The following is an 18,730-nucleotide window of genomic DNA, read 5'->3' as shown; positions in this document are numbered from 1 at the left end:
ATATTAAACCTAGATTAAAACTTAAGAACTACTTACAGAATAAAATTTGAGCTTAGCAATCTACATTTGTTGTGACTAGTAAAAGTATAGTACGGAGACTGAAATGTAAGTAAAATCGAATTTGTAAACTAACCTATCCTAAAAACAACAACATACCCAGAATATCTACGATACTCCAAACCATTCTTGAGTTCAGATATTGGAGGTCTTCAAGACCAACAGAGTGATGCATAGGTTTTCGAGCTTTATATTTATAGTTTAGTGTGTCGTAGATGTCGAACAAGGACGGTTTGGAGTATCGTAGATATTGGAAAAGATTTGTTATACCGATGGGCAGGCGCAGGATTTTATCATTGAGAATTTCAATTTCAATTATTTAACAAGAATATGGTAAAGTATGGTATTGATTCCTAAGAACAAGAACATCAAAATTACAACTCAAGGGTAGTTTGGATGCTCTAGATCATCGTAGTGCCCGTAACCTGACCTGTGCAATATTTTTCCTGGACTCTGCCTCTTCTAGTCAGATCTCCGTGGCGTGCACACGCATGAACGTAGAGTCACTGTCACAGAAATTTGGTTCCGGCCATTTAGGGTTACACAGCCTGCATCGTTATTGGTCTTGAATTAAAGAAACTCCGAAGCATGTACAGTGAGAATAGCTTTCTAATCCCAAGAAAACTATTCCATTGGTGAGCTGTGCATATTTGTTGTTTCTCTACCAATCACGACTAGCAACTACGATGTGTACAATCAATCAAGCTAAGCTAAGCAAAGCATATATCTATTAAAGTAATTTAGAAATTTCAATCTTAAAACAAAGCACAACATCCTTTCATGCGAAATTGATCAGAGAACCCACAATACCTGGTCGCCTGAGATAGAAAAAACACTTTTCTCTCTGTCTTATAACGATTATGACCTTTTGCAGAACTGTTCACAACCTTCGTGAATTTCGCCAGGAATTCTATCGAAAATTTCTCCAGAAATTTTTTTGACATTAATCAAGATTTGCGGATTTTTTTTTTATAATTTTGGCGTCATATATTCACGTTTGTTTATGAAATATTGACTGCCCAAAATGATAGCCTCGACAAAACTAGTCATTCAAGAAATAGGTTCTTATCAAACCAGTTATAAACTTGTTCATCTCAATAACTGTCTATTTTTGGTTAAATTAAAGACCCATTCGATTCAATCTATTGCAAAAAAGTGATAAAAGGTCGATAGTTTATAACTGCCAAGATTGTGTGCATTGTAACCAAAAAACAGCCATCGGCACCTGTTTCACGACTCTAATAGCGGAAGGCGCTAATTTCCTCGAACGATGCCGACAATCGAGTTTTTTTAATTAGCAATATTTGACGAAAACTTCTCTCCACTTTATTGGAGTAAAATGTTTGGCTAATTCGTGTTCTGTTCAAGGTTACGCCGCGACGCATTCGAGTTTCAATCAAGCTTACCTTTTGATCGATAATTCGCTCGGCACTGTCCACCTCATCGATGCCGGTGCTGAGCCGCTCGTCCCCGGGCAGGTCGTCGTCGAAGACGACCTCGTGCTGGCGGGTTTGGGTTTTCTCGGTGACCAGCGTTCCGTCCGGGCGGGCCAGCAGCTGCACGTCGGTGTCCTCGCTGTCGATGACCTTGCGCGACTTGGTGCTGGTGCTGACCAGCTGCGGACCGGACGGGACTAGCTCGAGCCGGGCCTCCTCCGACAGGAGCAGCTCTCGGATGTCGTCCACACCGCTGTTGATGGCACGCAGGTAGGCCTGCAGGGAAGAGCCGGGAAGAGGCGAAGGTGATTAGTTTGCTCGTTTGATTGGCTTTTGCGACGTAAATAGAATTCATTAGTTGTGCGTCAGAATGTGAAGTGGCCAACGAAATCAAAGCAGATATAACGAATCTAGAAAAATAATCTGTACGTGGGAATATGATTGAAAGTTGTCGCAGAGCGTTACTTCTACAACAATATTCACCAATTTATTCTCGTCACAGATAATATGTGTGCATAATCTTCGTTTTAACACATTTGTGTTTGCATTTTTAATATGCGGTAGATTTATTATCCATCATTATTTTATTTGAAAATAATTTGATACTTTAATTGTTTTTTTTGTCGTAGGAATTTCGATTGTAACAAGAACAATAAGAACAATAAGAACAATAAGAACAATAAGAACAATAAGAACAATAAGAACAATAAGAACAATAATAACAATAAGAACAATAAGAACAATAAGAACAATAAGAACAATAAGAACAATAAGAACAATAAGAACAATAAGAACAATAAGAACAATAAGAACAATAAGAACAATAAGAACAATAAGAACAATAAGAACAATAAGAACAATAAGAACAATAAGAACAATAAGAACAATAAGAACAATAAGAACAATAAGAACAATAAGAACAATAAGAACAATAATAACAATAAGAACAATAAGAACAATAAGAACAATAAGAACAATAAAAACAATAAAAACAATAAGAACAATAAGAATAATAAGAACGATAAGGAATAATGAACAAGAAAAAAAAGCAGATCGAAACAAAAACGCAAATCAATGTTGGGAAAAACCGCGAAAGAATTAATCAGAGTAAAAAAACGGATTAGAACCACTGCGTAGAAATGAACCACTAGGTCGATTTATCTAGAATCACTAGCGACACACCCGTTAGCATATTAAATTCCCATCAACGTCACGCCAATTGAAGCATTAATCGCTGTGGCATTCACTCGAAAGCGAACCAGTTATCGCAATCATATGCTCGCGTACTCTTTTGTTCGAAGGTAATGTGAGATCAGTGTCTGAACCCGTCAAACGCAATCACACCGCCGAACGAGTACCCACCAATTGAGCCGCCTTGTCCACTGACAAACGAAAAAAAAAACGCGTCAGCAGCAGCAGCAGTAGTTCAGCCTAATGAATATGCAAATTATTGATTTTTTATTTATTACTCGAGTGAAGTCAGCCAGCGATCAAACAACAAACAGTAAAGAAAGAAAATATTAGCTCACCCACACACCCCCTCGAAAGACACCGGGTCCGGACGAAGGCGCAGGCGATCGCCGTTTCTTACCTTCTCCCATTATACGTGTCTCTTTGATTTGAGGCGGCCTTTTGGGTCGAACCGTTTGTAGTCTACTCGTGTTTCATCTCTTTGCTATGGGAAATCTAACCCCTCAATGATCAACGGTGACCAGCGAGGACAAACGGACGATCGAGGATCATCTGCGATTGCTGGTTAGAGAATTCGATTGAATGGTCACTCGACTTGATCGCGTATTCGAGCAGATGAGAGCGTTTCGGCCATCGGCCGCTAGGTGGCAGCACTTGAAGCCGTTTGTGAGTTTTGTATTCAAGAGCATGATTCGAGTCGATAAACGCGATCACTTCGCACTATGGATATTTACTGCACAGAAAAATGGTAAAAATAAAATGAAAATTCTGTATGATTTGCCTAGTGGTGTTGGTGCTTTTCTCGTGCATAGTAAAAACTTGAAAGAGAATTTCTTAATGTGTTTTTTGTAAAAACCGTATTTCGATCCTTACTTTTGATCCCATAGTCCGATCTGGCCTGTTTGAAATAGAAACAACAGAGCAGGATTCAGTGTCGATTGCAACTTGTTGGAAGCAAAGCGGTTCAGGATAAGTACCCAAAAGATGAGTCAGTTTAATTTGTCGCACATACATACACACTAGAGTGGGGCAGTCAAATCATTGGTTTTCCGAAGCCATTCTGGGTCCTGAACAACTGTGCAGAATTTGGGACCGATTGGTTGCTTTCCGCATTGCGTTTGAAGTTTGTATGGAAATTAGTATGGGAAAAAGTATATTTTTTGCATTTCTACTACTAGAGGATTCAGTTCATCGTAAACCAAGTGGCACATTACGTTAAAGTATAACCCAAAGGATGCTGAAAAACTTTGCTGAAGAAAGAACGTTGCTGGAACGTCCACGAAAAAAGTTATAACGCTTCGAAGATTGAGTGTTCAAACCATATGCAAAAAATCGTTTATTCTGCCAGCACTGTCGAACTACGTAGACCAATAATTTAATTGAGTGTTATTTCAAAATAATTGATCTTATAGGACGCATGGGAGCTATCCGGAATCATTTCACAAAGAAAAAAATCCGATAAGAAGGAAGATGGGTTTTGCCCTTCGATAACCATAGGTTGTCCGGTAGTGATGGCAGAAACATTGATTTCTTGCATATGGTTTGAACAATCAATTTTAGAAACGTAAAAACAATTTTTGTAGACCTTCCAGCTGCGTACCTTCTTCGGTAAAGTCTTTCGGCATCTTCCAGGCTTTATGCTAACGTATTGAGTCACATGATTGATGATAAATTGAAGCCGCTAAGAGCAAAAATGTTAAAAAATACGTTTTCCCATACTAATCTCCATGTAAATTTAAAACGCGATGCGGCATGCGAGGTTACGTCTGCCGGGTCACCTAGTTTTATATATTTGGCCAAATAATCATTTTATTTTGTAGACAATTTATTCAAGATTCAGCATTCTGCCAAGGAATAGATAGACTTACAAAATTTCACCAATTGATCCAATATATTTATATGATTAAAAAATGGTAACTAGGATTTTGGTCGCTTGGAATACCACCGTGCACTCGAGAGTTCACAGTCAAGCATATTGGATGGAAAGGGTAACTTCTGAGAAGCACTGGACTGATCTTCGGATGGACTAATGACGCGACGCAGGGAGCGAGACAGTTGCGTCGGAGCATCAAGTTTTTCAATGAAATAATCATTCCGCTGTTTGGAGTTGCTCGATTGCATTCTTAAGCGTTTGAGGAGGGTGTTCGAAACAATTCAAGCGGTATTCAAATTGAAATCCACTGAGTAGATTTGAAGCCGTGGTTCAAAGTTTAGTTCGATTCATTCTCAATTGAATGCGGCTTAGTTGAAGATTGCAGTAACATTCGGTTAGAGCGCTGATGATGGTGCAACTTCTCTCGGTAGCATCAGAATGCGAACCAGTCTTGGAGCACCTTTGCATCCGTGAGAAACATGTCTGTTGTTGATTGGAAGAAGTAACCAGCTGGCGAGAGAATAGAAGCGTATCACGCAATACATTTTCAATAGCTTATGGATGTTTAATTACAATGTAAAATCTTGTGCTGATTGTTTATGTTTGTTTTGATGAAATAAATTTTTCCTTAAAGTGCATTCCATAAAGATTTTAGCCTGAAAATTTAAAAATGTTGGTAAGGCTGCATGAAGTTTTTTTTAAGTTTACTTTTAATTCACGAACGGGTGGACCAATTTTCCAGAGCGATTCGTGGAAACAAAATGGCACGTTAAGAATTTAAACTTTTGAAAATGTCACCACAGAGGACGCGCCCGTCGACAGAAGAAGTGATGGGACTACTCAGTCGAAGGTCATCAAAGTTGCGATGATCCGTTGAGAAAGAAAGAGTGAGTTTTAGGATGGATATTATGACGGACATTGCGGATTTGATTGTGCCCTTCCTCGGCTGTGCTGAAGCTTTGCGACTTGGTCGTAGTGGAAAAGCAAGAGAGATATCCTAATCACTATCCTAAGGAACAAGATATAAAGAATCATTTAGCATACCGCCATCGGGGGTGACAATGGGTTTGGGGGTGAGAATGGGTCATCGCTCTCACCGGCAGTCTGGAGGTTGTAGAGCGAAATCGTTCGAAAAGGTATTTTATATTTTGGTCTTCTTGCCCTAAGATGCATTAAATCTATTCTACAAGCATTTTAAGTAGTTGAAACAGTGACCCATTCTCACCCCCATTTGACCCATTGTCACCCCCGACGACGGTATTGATAGTGGATGTCCCGGCTGGAACTCAGCTAGAATGTACAGAGAAAAAGAAACCAACACCCTACTGTGAGGTATAGATGGCATTACCTTGGACTCGAATAATGCACAGTGAATGATACATAGGTATATAATGTTTGGGGTGATTCCTTCTAAACGGGACATTCAGCGACCATAACAGTCCTTCGCTAATCAACGGAGATCAAAAATGGACCTTTTTTGATTTTCAAAAGAAGGAATCACCCCACGCGTTGTTCGCTAAGATGCCGTAGTTCAGTAATGTCTGCCGCCGAAAGTTTTGTATAGAAAAATAACTGGAACAACCAAAAATGGCAACGTGGCACTAATCGAAACAATGCACGGAAGAGATAAACTACCCAATAGTGAGTTTAATTCACCTAACCTCGAACATCCGTACGGGAAGCCAAAATTGAGTAAGTAGGGTCGAAGTAGTTTGCCTTTACTCGCATGTTGAAAAAGTACCCAACGAAAAATTTATTTACCCAAATACAAGTTTAATTCACTCAATTTCAACCTCAGGTAATAAAACTCAAAATTGGCTTCCCGTATTGAACTGGGGTCGTTGGATTGTTTGGCTCTTTTGTTTTTAACAACAAAAGAAAGAGTGGATGAAAAAGAAGAGAAAAAATAACTCAAAAGTAAGTTTAAAAATACTCAATTTTGAGTACTTTTTTTCTTCCGTGTGGTAAGTAATTGAAACATTAACCAAGCTCGACTCTGTTTTAACACACAATAATGTCGGATCGAAAGCTAGCAGCGTGTTGTTTGCCAAAGGCAATGTCCGCTGGCCGAATAGGCGTTCGATCCTGTTTTTTTGATGTGCATGTGTCAATTCAACGAATTGCTATGTTTACCGCGGGAGAATTTCTTCAAGTAATTGCTGCGATCGTTGAACCGATTTCGTTGTTTTATGCCCAAATGTCGGATCGAAGGCTCGCAGCGTGTTGTTTGTCAATATGATAATGTCCGCTGACGGAAAAGCAAATCGATCCTGTTGTTTTGAGGCGTAAATGTCAAATCGAGGCTGAGATCTATTTGCAAACAATCATGCTACACACCCGTTTCAAATCACTCAGAGACTGAGTGAAATTGTATTGCCGTCTCTTTTTATCCCACGTAAAAGTTACTCAAAATTTGAGTAGTTCCACTTTTACGAAAAATGAGTAAGATTTCCGTGAGAAAAAAAGAGACGGTAATACAATTTCACTCAGTCTCTGAGTGATTTGGAACGGGCGTGTACTCTACTCATGTCTATTTGAATGTACTGTCAGAAAGATTCATTGTAGATAATGTAGATCAATAGCTACTTGGTAACTATAACGGGCATTCCCTTGAAAGACCTGATTACAGAAATGGAAATCGGAAAGTACGTTCGCGCTCCTCAGGAGGAGAACGATCAGCCTTCTGACGTGGAAGCTGAAATAGAGGTTATAAGCGAGTATAACGAGCAATCCGAAAAAGTGAATGAGGAGACTCACACGAATCTGATGGAGAGATTTACACGACTTGAACAAACGGTAAGCTAAAAATGGCAGAGGCATCTCAACAGGCACGAAAGTAAGATATCTCGAACTCCTATGCAGATAACTGGGCGAGAGGCAAATCGGTATCCAGGAATGAATCTGTCAATTTCGCTGGGAGCATCTCAAGCCGTTCCCACGGAATGTACCATTGTCCAAGCTGTGGGAAACTTGGAAACGATATTTAGAAACTTTTGAGATTTGTGCGGAGTTCAGCAACGCCAATACACCAGCGGACAGGTGCCGACTACTCTACCTGGATATAGGAGAAGATATGCGGGTCATGCGAGCTGCGGAGCTGCGTCCCTTCCTCGATGAGGATGACTGTTACGACAGGTTCGTACAGGGTATTGATAATTACCTGAAATCAATGTCAGACCCTGCTGTGGAGCACGAAGCGTTCCTAAATATGCAGCAACTGGAAGGTGAATCAATCGTCCGGTTCCAAGCTCGATTAGTGGAAAAAGTTAGACTGTGCGGGTATAGGAGACCAGACGCGTTTCGTGCATCTCCAACTCCTTAAAGGAATGCGGCACCAGGAGCTAGCGAGATATGCGAGACTGTATGGTCACGACACACTATGTCGTGCAGGCTGCAACGCGTAACGAGGCGTACGAGACGGGATTACAGCTGGGCAATCCATCCGGTGGACCGGTGGTCACTTTGACGACCGTTTAAATATTTTCGACTACCCAACCCAAGCACGGAATACACGTCAGGCAGGAACCCGGCATATGGTCGAAACGGAGTGATGAAGAAGCCGAACTCAAGAATACTCAAGAACAGTGTAAACAGTGCGGTCAGCCAGCTCACAAGGAATCCAGCATGTGTCCCGCTATTAGCCGCTCATGCAGCATATGTAAAAAGCGTGGCCCTTTCGCGGCCATGTGTCGCACGAAGCGCATGAACAGCATTGATGAAGCTCCACAAGAACCGCAGGAAGACGCAGCCGTCGACTCCATTTTTAAGCAGAAACATGAGGTATTATCTTGAGTAGTGTTTAAAGTACTTTAAACTTGCTTTGATAGAGCATAGTTCAAAAAAACTTTACTTGTAAATTCATACGAGAGTCAATTTTTTTTTTCATATTGTAGTCATTACACATCCTAGCACCTATAAATACGCGCTCGTAAGCTGCGTTATAGGTGCCTCGACAATCGAGTTCTTGATTGATTCAGGATCTGATGTCAATGTCATTGGTGGCAGCGATTGGGAACAATCAAGCAACGTTATGGGGTAGACCGGTGATGCTATTGAGCTACTGCAAAACGGCCTAAATCTCACTGTTCATCCATATGCTACTAGCGAACCTAATCCAACATCGATTCAGGGCTAAAGTTGAAGCTGTGGGACTCCCAAAGCCTTCTGTATGGGCCGATTTTGTGGAGTTGCCAGAAGGACGTCGTTCATTGCTAGGTAGACAAACGGCAGGAGAAATGAAACTGTTAAAAGTCGGGGCAATTGTGAGCGCGTGTGAAGCACCAGACTCACAATCACAGTTTCCAAAGATGCCCGACGTGAAGGTTAAATTCAGTATCGATAAGGCCATCCCTCCGGTAAGGAACGCTTATTATAACGTCCCTTTGGCGTTTTGAAAAGCTGCTAGGAACAGGCATAAGGATATGAAAGAGTAAGACATTATAGAAAAAGTATCCTCTGCTCCTGAATGGATTAGCGGAATGTCCGCATTACGATGGGGAAAGGGGATTTCAGATTAGTCGTTAATATGCGGGCGGCTAATAAAGCCATTTAACTAGAAGACTTCCGGTTGCCCCCGATAAACGAGGTGAAATCAAAACTCCATGGAGCAAGATTTTTTTCTAAGCTAGACCTATCGAATGCTTAGTATCACTTGAAGCTGGAGAAGCTCCAGAGATTTAACAACGTTCTTATCGGAGCATGGCACGTATCGCTTTTTTTTAAACTATTTTATTTGTTAATTATCTAATACATGCATTCATCTCTTAGACAAGGTGTTCTGTGTTTTCTTAACACTATCATCCTTATTTGCTATGTTACATTTTGAGTTATTATTAATACATTTCAAATGCCTCTGGCAGTTAGGAATTTTCTTCTGGTTGAATTGAACCATGTAGGAATTACAATGTTTTAAACTTAAACTAAAGTTAACCTAATTTATACTAAGAGTACAAGGAGTTAATCGTGGCAATAGAAGATTGCAACGATTTTTGTCAAAATTGGAAATTATTTTGTTGGATATTTGTTGCAATGTCTCAATAATAGAAATACTATGAAGTTCATTGGTACTATACCACGGAGGCAACTTCAGAATCATTTTCATAATTTATTTTGAATCCTGCCAAACACTGTCAAATGCTTTCTCTATATCAAGAAGAGCAACTCCAATCGAATAACCTTCAGATTTGTTGAGCCGAATTAAATTCGTAACTCTTAATAACTGATGGGTGGTTGAATGCCCATGGCGACAACCAAATTGCTCATCAGCAAAAATTGAATTGTCATTAATATGAAGCATCATTCTATTTAAAATAATCTTTTCAATTATTATTATTATTATTATTCATTCAGACTAAGGCCGAAGTGACCTGTGCGGTATATAAGAGTCTTCTCCATTCGGCTCGGTCTATGGCTACACGTCGCCAACCACGCAGTCTACGGAGGGTCCGCAAGTCATCTTCCACCTGATCGATCCACCTTGCCCGTTGCGCACCTCGCCTTCTTGTGCCCGTCGGATCGTTGTCGAGAACCATTATCACCAGGTTATTGTTCGACATTCTGGCTACGTGCCCGGCCCACCGCAGTCGTCCGATTTTCGCGATGTGAACGATGGATGGTTCTCCCAACAGCTGATGCAACTCGTGGTTCATTCGCCTCCTCCACGTACCATCCGCCATCTGCACCCCACCATAGATGGTACGCAGCACTTTCATTTCGAAAACTCCAAGTGCGCGTTGGTCCTCCACGAACATCGTCCAGGTCTCGTGTTCGTAGAGGACTACCGGTCTAATGAGCGTTTTGTAGATTGTCAGTTTGGTACGGCGGCGAACTCTATTCGATCGGAGCGTCTTGCGGAGTCCAAAGTATGTACGATTTCCAGCCACTATGCGTCTCCGAATTTCTCTGCTGGTATCATTTTCGGCAGTCACCAGTGAGCCCAAGTACACAAATTCTTCTACCACCTCGATTTCGTCACCACCGATGCCAACTCGCGGTGAGTGGCTCACATTGTCTTCTCTTGAACCTCTTCCTATCATGTACTTCGTCTTCGACGTGTTGATGACTAGTCCGATCCGCTTGGCTTCCCTCTTCAGTCTGATGTAGGCTTCCTCCATCTTCTCAAAGTTACGTGCCATAATATCTATGTCGTCGGCGAAGCCAAATAGCTGGACGGACTTTATTGAAAATTGTACCACTCGTGTTAATCCCTGCTTTTCGTATTACCCCTTCCAAAGCGATGTTGAATAGCAGACACGAAAGACCATCACCTTGCCGTACCTTAGCCGGGACCTTGCTGGGACCTTACAGTTGTAGGACTTGTGTCCCGCACCGATAGCACCTGTCCACTGAAGGCGGCTGGAGTTTGCTCACTGGGCATACTGACCAGTCGATCTTCAACTTCCCTCGCTCACGGTGTGCTTGTCTGAAGAGGTTTATTTTCAAAAAATCAGCATCTCTAAAACACTCACTACACGAAAGGATAGGTTTTTCTCTTTCACGTAGGTGCATTTTTAAAATGTTATATCGGGGTTCATTTTTCCATACATTTTTGGGGGGTTTAAATCGGCTCTCATTTGAGATTTCTATGGAAGTTGCACAATAGTGAAAAAATAAAAACTGTTCTATATCTGTTCTAGAGCTGTTCTAGAGAGGAGAGCATCTACTTTCACGTGGTGGGTGTTTCAGAGATACTTATTTTTGAAAAATAATATTTCCCCATAGAGACACCGTGCGCTCCATTACCTTTTTGGCTTCCACAACCGGTTAGGTTAAACCTAACGTAGGCTACCTGCGTACCAAAGAGACCGCCAGCTAGGCGTACAGAGGTCTTCTCGACCGCTGTACGTACCGATCCGGCGTACCTCTGTCCCCAGTTTTCATTGCGGGTAGGAATGCGTTCAACTTCCGCTTTGCCCTACTGACCAGCTGCCAGAGATTTTCGGTCCCTTGTATCGATGTCACCGGTCGGCTGGTACCCTTATGCGGCCCGGCGACTTGCGTCTGGTTGATGCCTTTCGCCTTTTTGGACCGAGAAGTCGCCTTCTCGGGTCGATGCCCTTCGAGCTTCTCTGCACCCCGATCAACTCCGTCCAGACGACGTTTGGCCTTTATTGTCGCATGTCGTTTGGCTTTGCTCTGAGCGCCTTCGACGGATTGCTACCTGAGCCGTTTGGGTTAGGCGCAGTCTTTTTTCACTGGCCTTCAGGGCGAAATTAATCGCCTCTTGGGCCATGGTCGCTCCTCCAAGGAAGAAGAAGGCATCGGTTTGGGCACTTTTTTTGCTCTTCTCTGTTCCAACCACCCGCCTGATAAACGCATCCTGTTCTTGTCTTGCGACTAGAACAGCCTGGCGGAGCATCCGAACTATCTGTTTCAGTTCCTTACTGATGTTTTGCCTTGCGTTCGCGAATTCGATGATATCATCGAGTTGCTCGGCGACCACCTGCTTCCCGGGTAGTGGCTCGCCGAGCGTGCTGATAGGGCTATGCCCCATCACTACAGCTCACGTCACTCCGCTCTTCTCCTCTCTGGGAGGAGTGCTCGTCAAACCCCCCTTGGCAAAGGGGTTCACCAAGGGGGCAGCAGGGACATCAGGGACAGCATGATGTCCAAGGGCTTGACGACCCCTCCCCAGCTGTCTGCGAGTCAGGGAGAACTGCCTAGGGCGTGGTGGGATTTAGCAGTGGGCTCTGCTAAAATCCCTCCCAAAAAACCACAAGTGCCCGTAAGCGGACTCTATCAAAGCGACTGTGTGCCGCTTCAAAAGCACAAGCCCAGGGAGGGAGTGCCAACTGGCATGTGGAGTGTCCCTACTTCGGTAGGGTAGTGCGTGAGCTGCTTCGGCAGGGAGTGAGTGATCTGTTTGTGCTGAGGCAGGAGTGTCATAGCGAGTCGCCGCCGCTATGGCAGCCTCGAAGCGCAGCAGAAGTCTGAGTATGGACTGCACATGCTAAGGTAAGAGTGTCGTAGCGTTGCTACCGCTATCGACACCTCGAGGCATGGCAGTGGAGTGTTAGAATAAGTTGTGGAGTGTACCTACTTCGGTAGGGTAGCGCGTGAGCTGCTTCGGCAGGGAGTGAGTGATCTGGTTGTGCTGAGGCAGGGGTGTCATAGCGCGTCGCCGCTATTGTCGCCTCGAAGCGCAGCAGAAGTCTGAGTATGGACTGCACATGCTGAGGTAGGAGTCGAGGGACCTATCGACACCTCGAGGCATGGCAGTGGAGTGTTAGAGTGAGCACCCGAAAAGGGTCACATGGAGCGAATGGTCTTTGGAGAAGCTGCTTCGGCGGCAGGGTAGCAGTGGGTTGTACCCACACACCTACAGTTGTGCACATGTGGTGCATGGGGAGTGTCCCTGCTTCGGCAGGGTAGCGTGTGGTCTGCTTCGGCAGTGGTGTGATTGATCTGCTCGTGCTGAGGCAGGAGTGTCGTAGCGCAATATCTGTAGGCCCAGGCAGTTACCGCTATTGACACCTCGAGGCATGGCAGCGGAGCGTCCGGGAGAGCATCCAAGTAAGACTCAAATGGAGTGAATGGTGTGCGAGCACCCAAGTCAGTCTCGCGTGGGACGAGTGCCTGTGTGAGCGATAATGAGCGAGTACGCTTAGTACTGCCGTCCCCCCAGAAGTAGTACTGCGAGGTAGTTCCTGGGGGAAACGATGGTGGAGCCCAAGGGAGTTTAGTCGGTATCCAGCATTTTACGTGCGGTAATGGCCGCCACAATTTAACTCACATTTTGGTAGGATGCATTCGATTTGACGTTTGGCTTATGTCGTATGACACCGCAGCGATCATCATCATCATGAATTCATCATTATGATGATGAAAACTTATCGTTTTTGTGTCATACGACACAAGCCAAACTTCAAACTGTTTCCGCCCTACTAAAAACTGAGTTGGATTGTGGCGGCCATTAGCGCTCGTAAAATGCTGGATTACCGGTATGGTCGAGTCCGACACTCCAGTACACTTCCGTGTGGTAGTTTGGCAACTACAATGCACGTGTACTGGGTTAGTGTGTAAATGCATTCTCCCTTGTAAAAAAAAAAAAAAAAAAAAAAAAAAAAAAAAGGGGTTCACCATATGCATGCTTAACGCATCGTCAAAAGAATTATTTTTTGAATCACTCATTATAGGGGAACTGGGGGTAGGACGCCCACGTTAAGGAAAATGCCATTTTTATCAATGAAAACCACCATTTCAGCCAGTTTTCATCAGCGCATACTAAAGAACAGCATATCTGCGACTGACTACCGATGACAGATATCTAATTGTACATTTTATTGCACAGAAATTTGATTTTTAAAAAGCACCCGAAAAATATTGATTTTGAAACCATGCGGGGTGAGATGCGCCAGTGGATGGGTTAAAACGCGCATGTGTTTATCGTACTGATTTTCATTTTAATTGCCTACATTAAGGCAATTAACCGAATGTTTCAGCTGTTTCGGTCATACGAAATGAGCATGGGCGTAGGGGAAGTGGGGGTAGCACGCCCATAGGGGTTAAAACGCGCCACCCCTGAATAAGGTTAAATATCCCCATTTTGATTATTTTCAATAGTCTATACGATAAAGCAATGAAAAATATTGCCATTGGATACATATATTTCATGATTTTTCTCTAGTTATACATGAAAAACTCGAAAAAACGATTTTTGCGTGTTTTGATGCAATTCTAGCTCGGTGGAATTTAGTCTTTCTGTCGCTGTTATACATTGATAAATTAATAATTGAGCCATGAGCCATGCTGCTTACTCGTGTTCTTTATGTTCCACATGAAATCGTCGTCAAAAATGGTTTTAAGACGATTTTATGGGCCTTCAAACTTCTGAGGTCGGTGTGGGGCATTACGCCCATGCTCATTTCGTATGACCGAAACAGCTGAAACATTCGGTTAATTGCCTTAATGTAGGCAATTAAAATGAAAATCAGTACGATAAGCACATGCGCGTTTTAACCCATCCACTGGCGCATCTCACCCCGCATGGTTTCAAAATAATTTTTTTTTCGGGTGCTTTTTAAAAATCAAATTTCTGTGCAATAAAATGGACAATTAGATATCTGTTATCGGTAGTCAGTCGCAGATATGCTGTTCTTCAGTATGCGCTGATGAAAACTGGCTGAAATGGTGGTTTTCATTGATAAAATGGCATTTTCCTTAACGTGGGCGTCCTACCCCAGTTCCCTATGCCCTCTACAAGGGTTCCTATCCCAAACTACTCGTGATGAGAAAGGCTGTGGAGGCGATGGCACAAATTTCCTAAATTGAGGTGAACGTGCCCCTGGAGCCGACGTTCTGATATCTGATACTGTTGAGGTCGTATCGTATCGTATACGTATCTGTCAAAGGTACAATCAAGTGGAGAAATTAAATGGAATTGTAGGAACTCGTCTTACGACAAGGCAATTAAAATATGATTTGTCTTGCTGAACTGAGTACACTCTGAGAAAAATCTATACTAAATAGATTAAAAGTCATTCTAAATGGCTATTCGCCTGGTTGACCCCGATTTAGTATAAGTTTCACATAAACGTGCTTAGTATAACTTTAAGTTATTATGGCAAAGTATACTTTCAGGCCACATTTTTCTCTACGTAGATGGATTCTGCAGTAGAATGTTTTGTTTTGCTTCGAAAAAAAAAAGAAAATTACGGTAGAAAGTTATGTTTATACTTTATTATTATCTTCATACTAGAAAAAGTGACGTGATTAGTTATTCACTATTATTGTCATCATAGGGTTCGATAAATAATACGCGATATGATAAAAAAAACACTGCAACTAGCGAGTCCCAACTTTTTGCACCACACATTTTATCATTCTGCAGCTGATAATATGCCTTTTCCTGGTAAATTCCTTATTCTGGATAACCATGGTGAACATTAGGCTCCTTTCTGTCGGTATCCTGCAGCATCGCTTGAGGTCCCATGCTCAATTCCATGATTGTAATCTTCCTGTAAGGTTGAATCAGATTTTATGAATTAAAATGTTGATTAAAATAATATCATGAAATGTATTTTCAAGTGGTAGAAGACATACCATATCAGAATAAGGTGATCTCGTTGATTATTTTTCACTTTTAAGGGCTTCGATTTCCATTCATATCCGGTAATATGCACAGCTTCTAGCTGCCATCTTCGACGATGGAGCTTCAACTGAGGTCAAACTTCTGAGGTCGGTGTGGGGCATTACGCCCATGCTCATTTCGTATGACCGAAACAGCTGAAACATTCGGTTAATTGCCTTAATGTAGGCAATTAAAATGAAAATCAGTACGATAAGCACATGCGCGTTTTAACCCATCCACTGGCGCATCTCACCCCGCATGGTTTCAAAATAATTTTTTTTCGGGTGCTTTTTAAAAATCAAATTTCTGTGCAATAAAATGGACAATTAGATATCTGTTATCGGTAGTCAGTCGCAGATATGCTGTTCTTCAGTATGCGCTGATGAAAACTGGCTGAAATGGTGGTTTTCATTGATAAAAATGGCATTTTCCTTAACGTGGGCGTCCTACCCCCAGTTCCCCTATGCCCTCTACAAGGGTTCCTATCCCAAACTACTCGTGATGAGAAAGGCTGTGGAGGCGATGGCACAAATTTCCTAAATTGAGGTGAACGTGCCCCTGGAGCCGACGTTCTGATATCTGATACTGTTGAGGTCGTATCGTATCGTATACGTATCTGTCAAAGGTACAATCAAGTGGAGAAATTAAATGGAATTGTAGGAACTCGTCTTACGACAAGGCAATTAAAATATGATTTGTCTTGCTGAACTGAGTACACTCTGAGAAAAATCTATACTAAATAGATTAAAAGTCATTCTAAATGGCTATTCGCCTGGTTGACCCCGATTTAGTATAAGTTTCACATAAACGTGCTTAGTATAACTTTAAGTTATTATGGCAAAGTATACTTCCAGGCCGCATTTTTCTCTACGTAGAAGGATTCTGCAGTAGAATGTTTTGTTTTGCTTCGAAAAAAAAGAAAATTACGGTAGAAAGTTATGTTTATACTTTATTATTATCTTCATACTAGAAAACGTGACGTGATAAGTTATTCACTATTATTGTCATCATAGGGTTCGATAAATAATACGCGATATGATAAAAAAAATCACTGCAACTAGCGAGTCCCAACTTTTTGCACCACACATTTTATCATTCTGCAGCTGATAATATGCCTTTTCCTGGTAAATTCCTTATTCTGGATAACCATGGTGAACATTAGGCTCCTTTCTGTCGGTATCCTGCAGCATCGCTTGAGGTTCCATGATTGTAATCTTCCTGTAAGATTGAATCAGATTTTATGAATTAAAATGTTGATTAAAATAATATCATGAAATGTTTTTTCAAGTGGTAGAAGACATACCATATCAGAATAAGGTGATCTCGTTGATTATTTTTCACTTTTAAGGGCTTCGATTTCCATTCATGTCCGGTAATATGCACAGCTTCTGGCTGCCATCTTCGACGATGGAGCGGCGAATTCAATAGGCCTCTAGACTTCATCATTTTCACGCCACGTCCGTATTAGAGGGTCTTGTTTCCCGGACTATAAAAAATCCCGGGATCCGGGATTAAATTTTTCGTTATCCCGGGATATCCCGGGATCCCGGGATAAAAATAAAAATACTTGCAAATTTCAATTTCATATATTTATTACATTTTTAAGAATGGTAAAATATGTATCAGGTCAGTTTACTAACGACTCGCCCCTTGTCTACTCGCTTGCAATCCGGTGGGTGGCACGACGCCATGTTTTTGCAGCCATGTTTTTTTTTGTTTTTGCATATTTGCAACATCTCAGTGTAAAATTCATGATAGTATGTGTTTTGTTTACTAACATCACATATAATTCTCTTTAGGATACAAAACTGTCGGTGGGGTACGGTCGCGCAATGTTGGCTGTAAAACAAACCTACTGTGTGAGATCGGGATGCCACCGGGCTGCTTGTAATACGGTTCAATAAATATTAAGGCGTTGATGCTTGAATCCGACAATAAATAATTCTTATTAGTTATTTCAGAATTAAAATCAGAGAACACCCGCTCGCTCAACCGGTGATTGGTAGATTTTCAAACAATTCTGTATAAGATCCTACCAAAACCTGTATAAGAACTGGGCATATGCGAAAACGCTAGATTCTTTTATAAATATTATATGAACCTTACAATTTCGCAAGCTTTTCTTACAATTTTTGTTTGTAATCTTATATTGTATAAGAATCTAACAATGTTGCATATGCCCAGTTCTTATACAGGTTTTGTTAAGTTCTATACAGAAGTGTGTGAAAATCTAACAGTCGCTGGTTAGGTATATCAATCGAAGTGGTTTTAATGGACTTCAATGCCATGAAAACCTTCTCCAGACTCGATACTAGTTCATCAGTTACTTCAAACAGAGCATGCTCCTTATTGATGAAATTATTCAAGCTACGACGCATTTCTCTGTTTTTGGTCCATAGCTTACAACTCTTCTATGGAGATGAAGCCTTGTTCCCGTCAGATTCAGAAAATGATGTGTGGATCGGAACTTAAACAAACTTAATCAGCTGGTGACGGGAAGCGATCGAAAGCCCAGCAGAATTCGAAAATTACCTTTCTTTACTTTGAAGCCATCTCATCTCTTGATGTCTCGACGCTCATCTACTCGTTTTAGAATTGCATCGTGCAAATTCGAAGTGAAAGGGTTTTGCTGTCTATTCAGTTCAGATAGCAAAAAGTCTAGTCAACAACATTACGTCACGACCCTTCAGCGCCTCCGATATCACCCCAACAGGCTGGGGAGCGTCGAATATCGATTGAACCAGATCCAGATAATTTTTGATTATGTACGTACTTTTATTCTTATGGAGCGATTTCAGAGTTCACTAGTTTTCAGAACATCCTGAACGAGTTGAAGTTGTTCCCTAAACCGGTTTTCATCCTTCCTCTGGAATTCGAACAATGTTTCGGATTCGTTTGAAAGTTTCTCCAAAATCGGTTTTATATAATCTGAATTAAATTCAACAATTGGTTAAGAAAATCAATATAATATAAGTTCAGATATTACCAAATGAGAACGAATTGAGTTCGTCATCTGATTTTTCACTACCATTGATGTCGTTGAAACAATCGTCGTCATCATTATCTGAACATTTTTATTCCGACATAATCGTCTTGGGCTTGGGG

General features: G+C 41.8%; 1 protein-coding gene across 3 annotated transcripts in view; it reads right to left on the bottom strand.

Moving 5' to 3' along the window:
- Nucleotides 1-18,730, bottom strand: part of LOC134206528 (uncharacterized) — a 565,921-nt gene that overhangs the window by 53,993 nt on the left and 493,198 nt on the right. For all 3 annotated transcript variants that reach the window (XM_062682251.1, XM_062682252.1, XM_062682250.1), the window contains one exon: nucleotides 1,464-1,769. In XM_062682251.1, coding sequence (XP_062538235.1) covers nucleotides 1,464-1,769 — 306 coding nt within the window. The remainder of the gene's footprint in view (nucleotides 1-1,463; nucleotides 1,770-18,730) is intronic.

The sequence above is a fragment of the Armigeres subalbatus genome, chromosome 1, assembly GCF_024139115.2.
Source record: "Armigeres subalbatus isolate Guangzhou_Male chromosome 1, GZ_Asu_2, whole genome shotgun sequence".
NCBI lineage: Eukaryota > Metazoa > Arthropoda > Insecta > Diptera > Culicidae > Armigeres > Armigeres subalbatus.
Note: the sequence above shows the minus strand (reverse complement) of the source record. Positions and strands in the feature narration are given on the sequence as shown.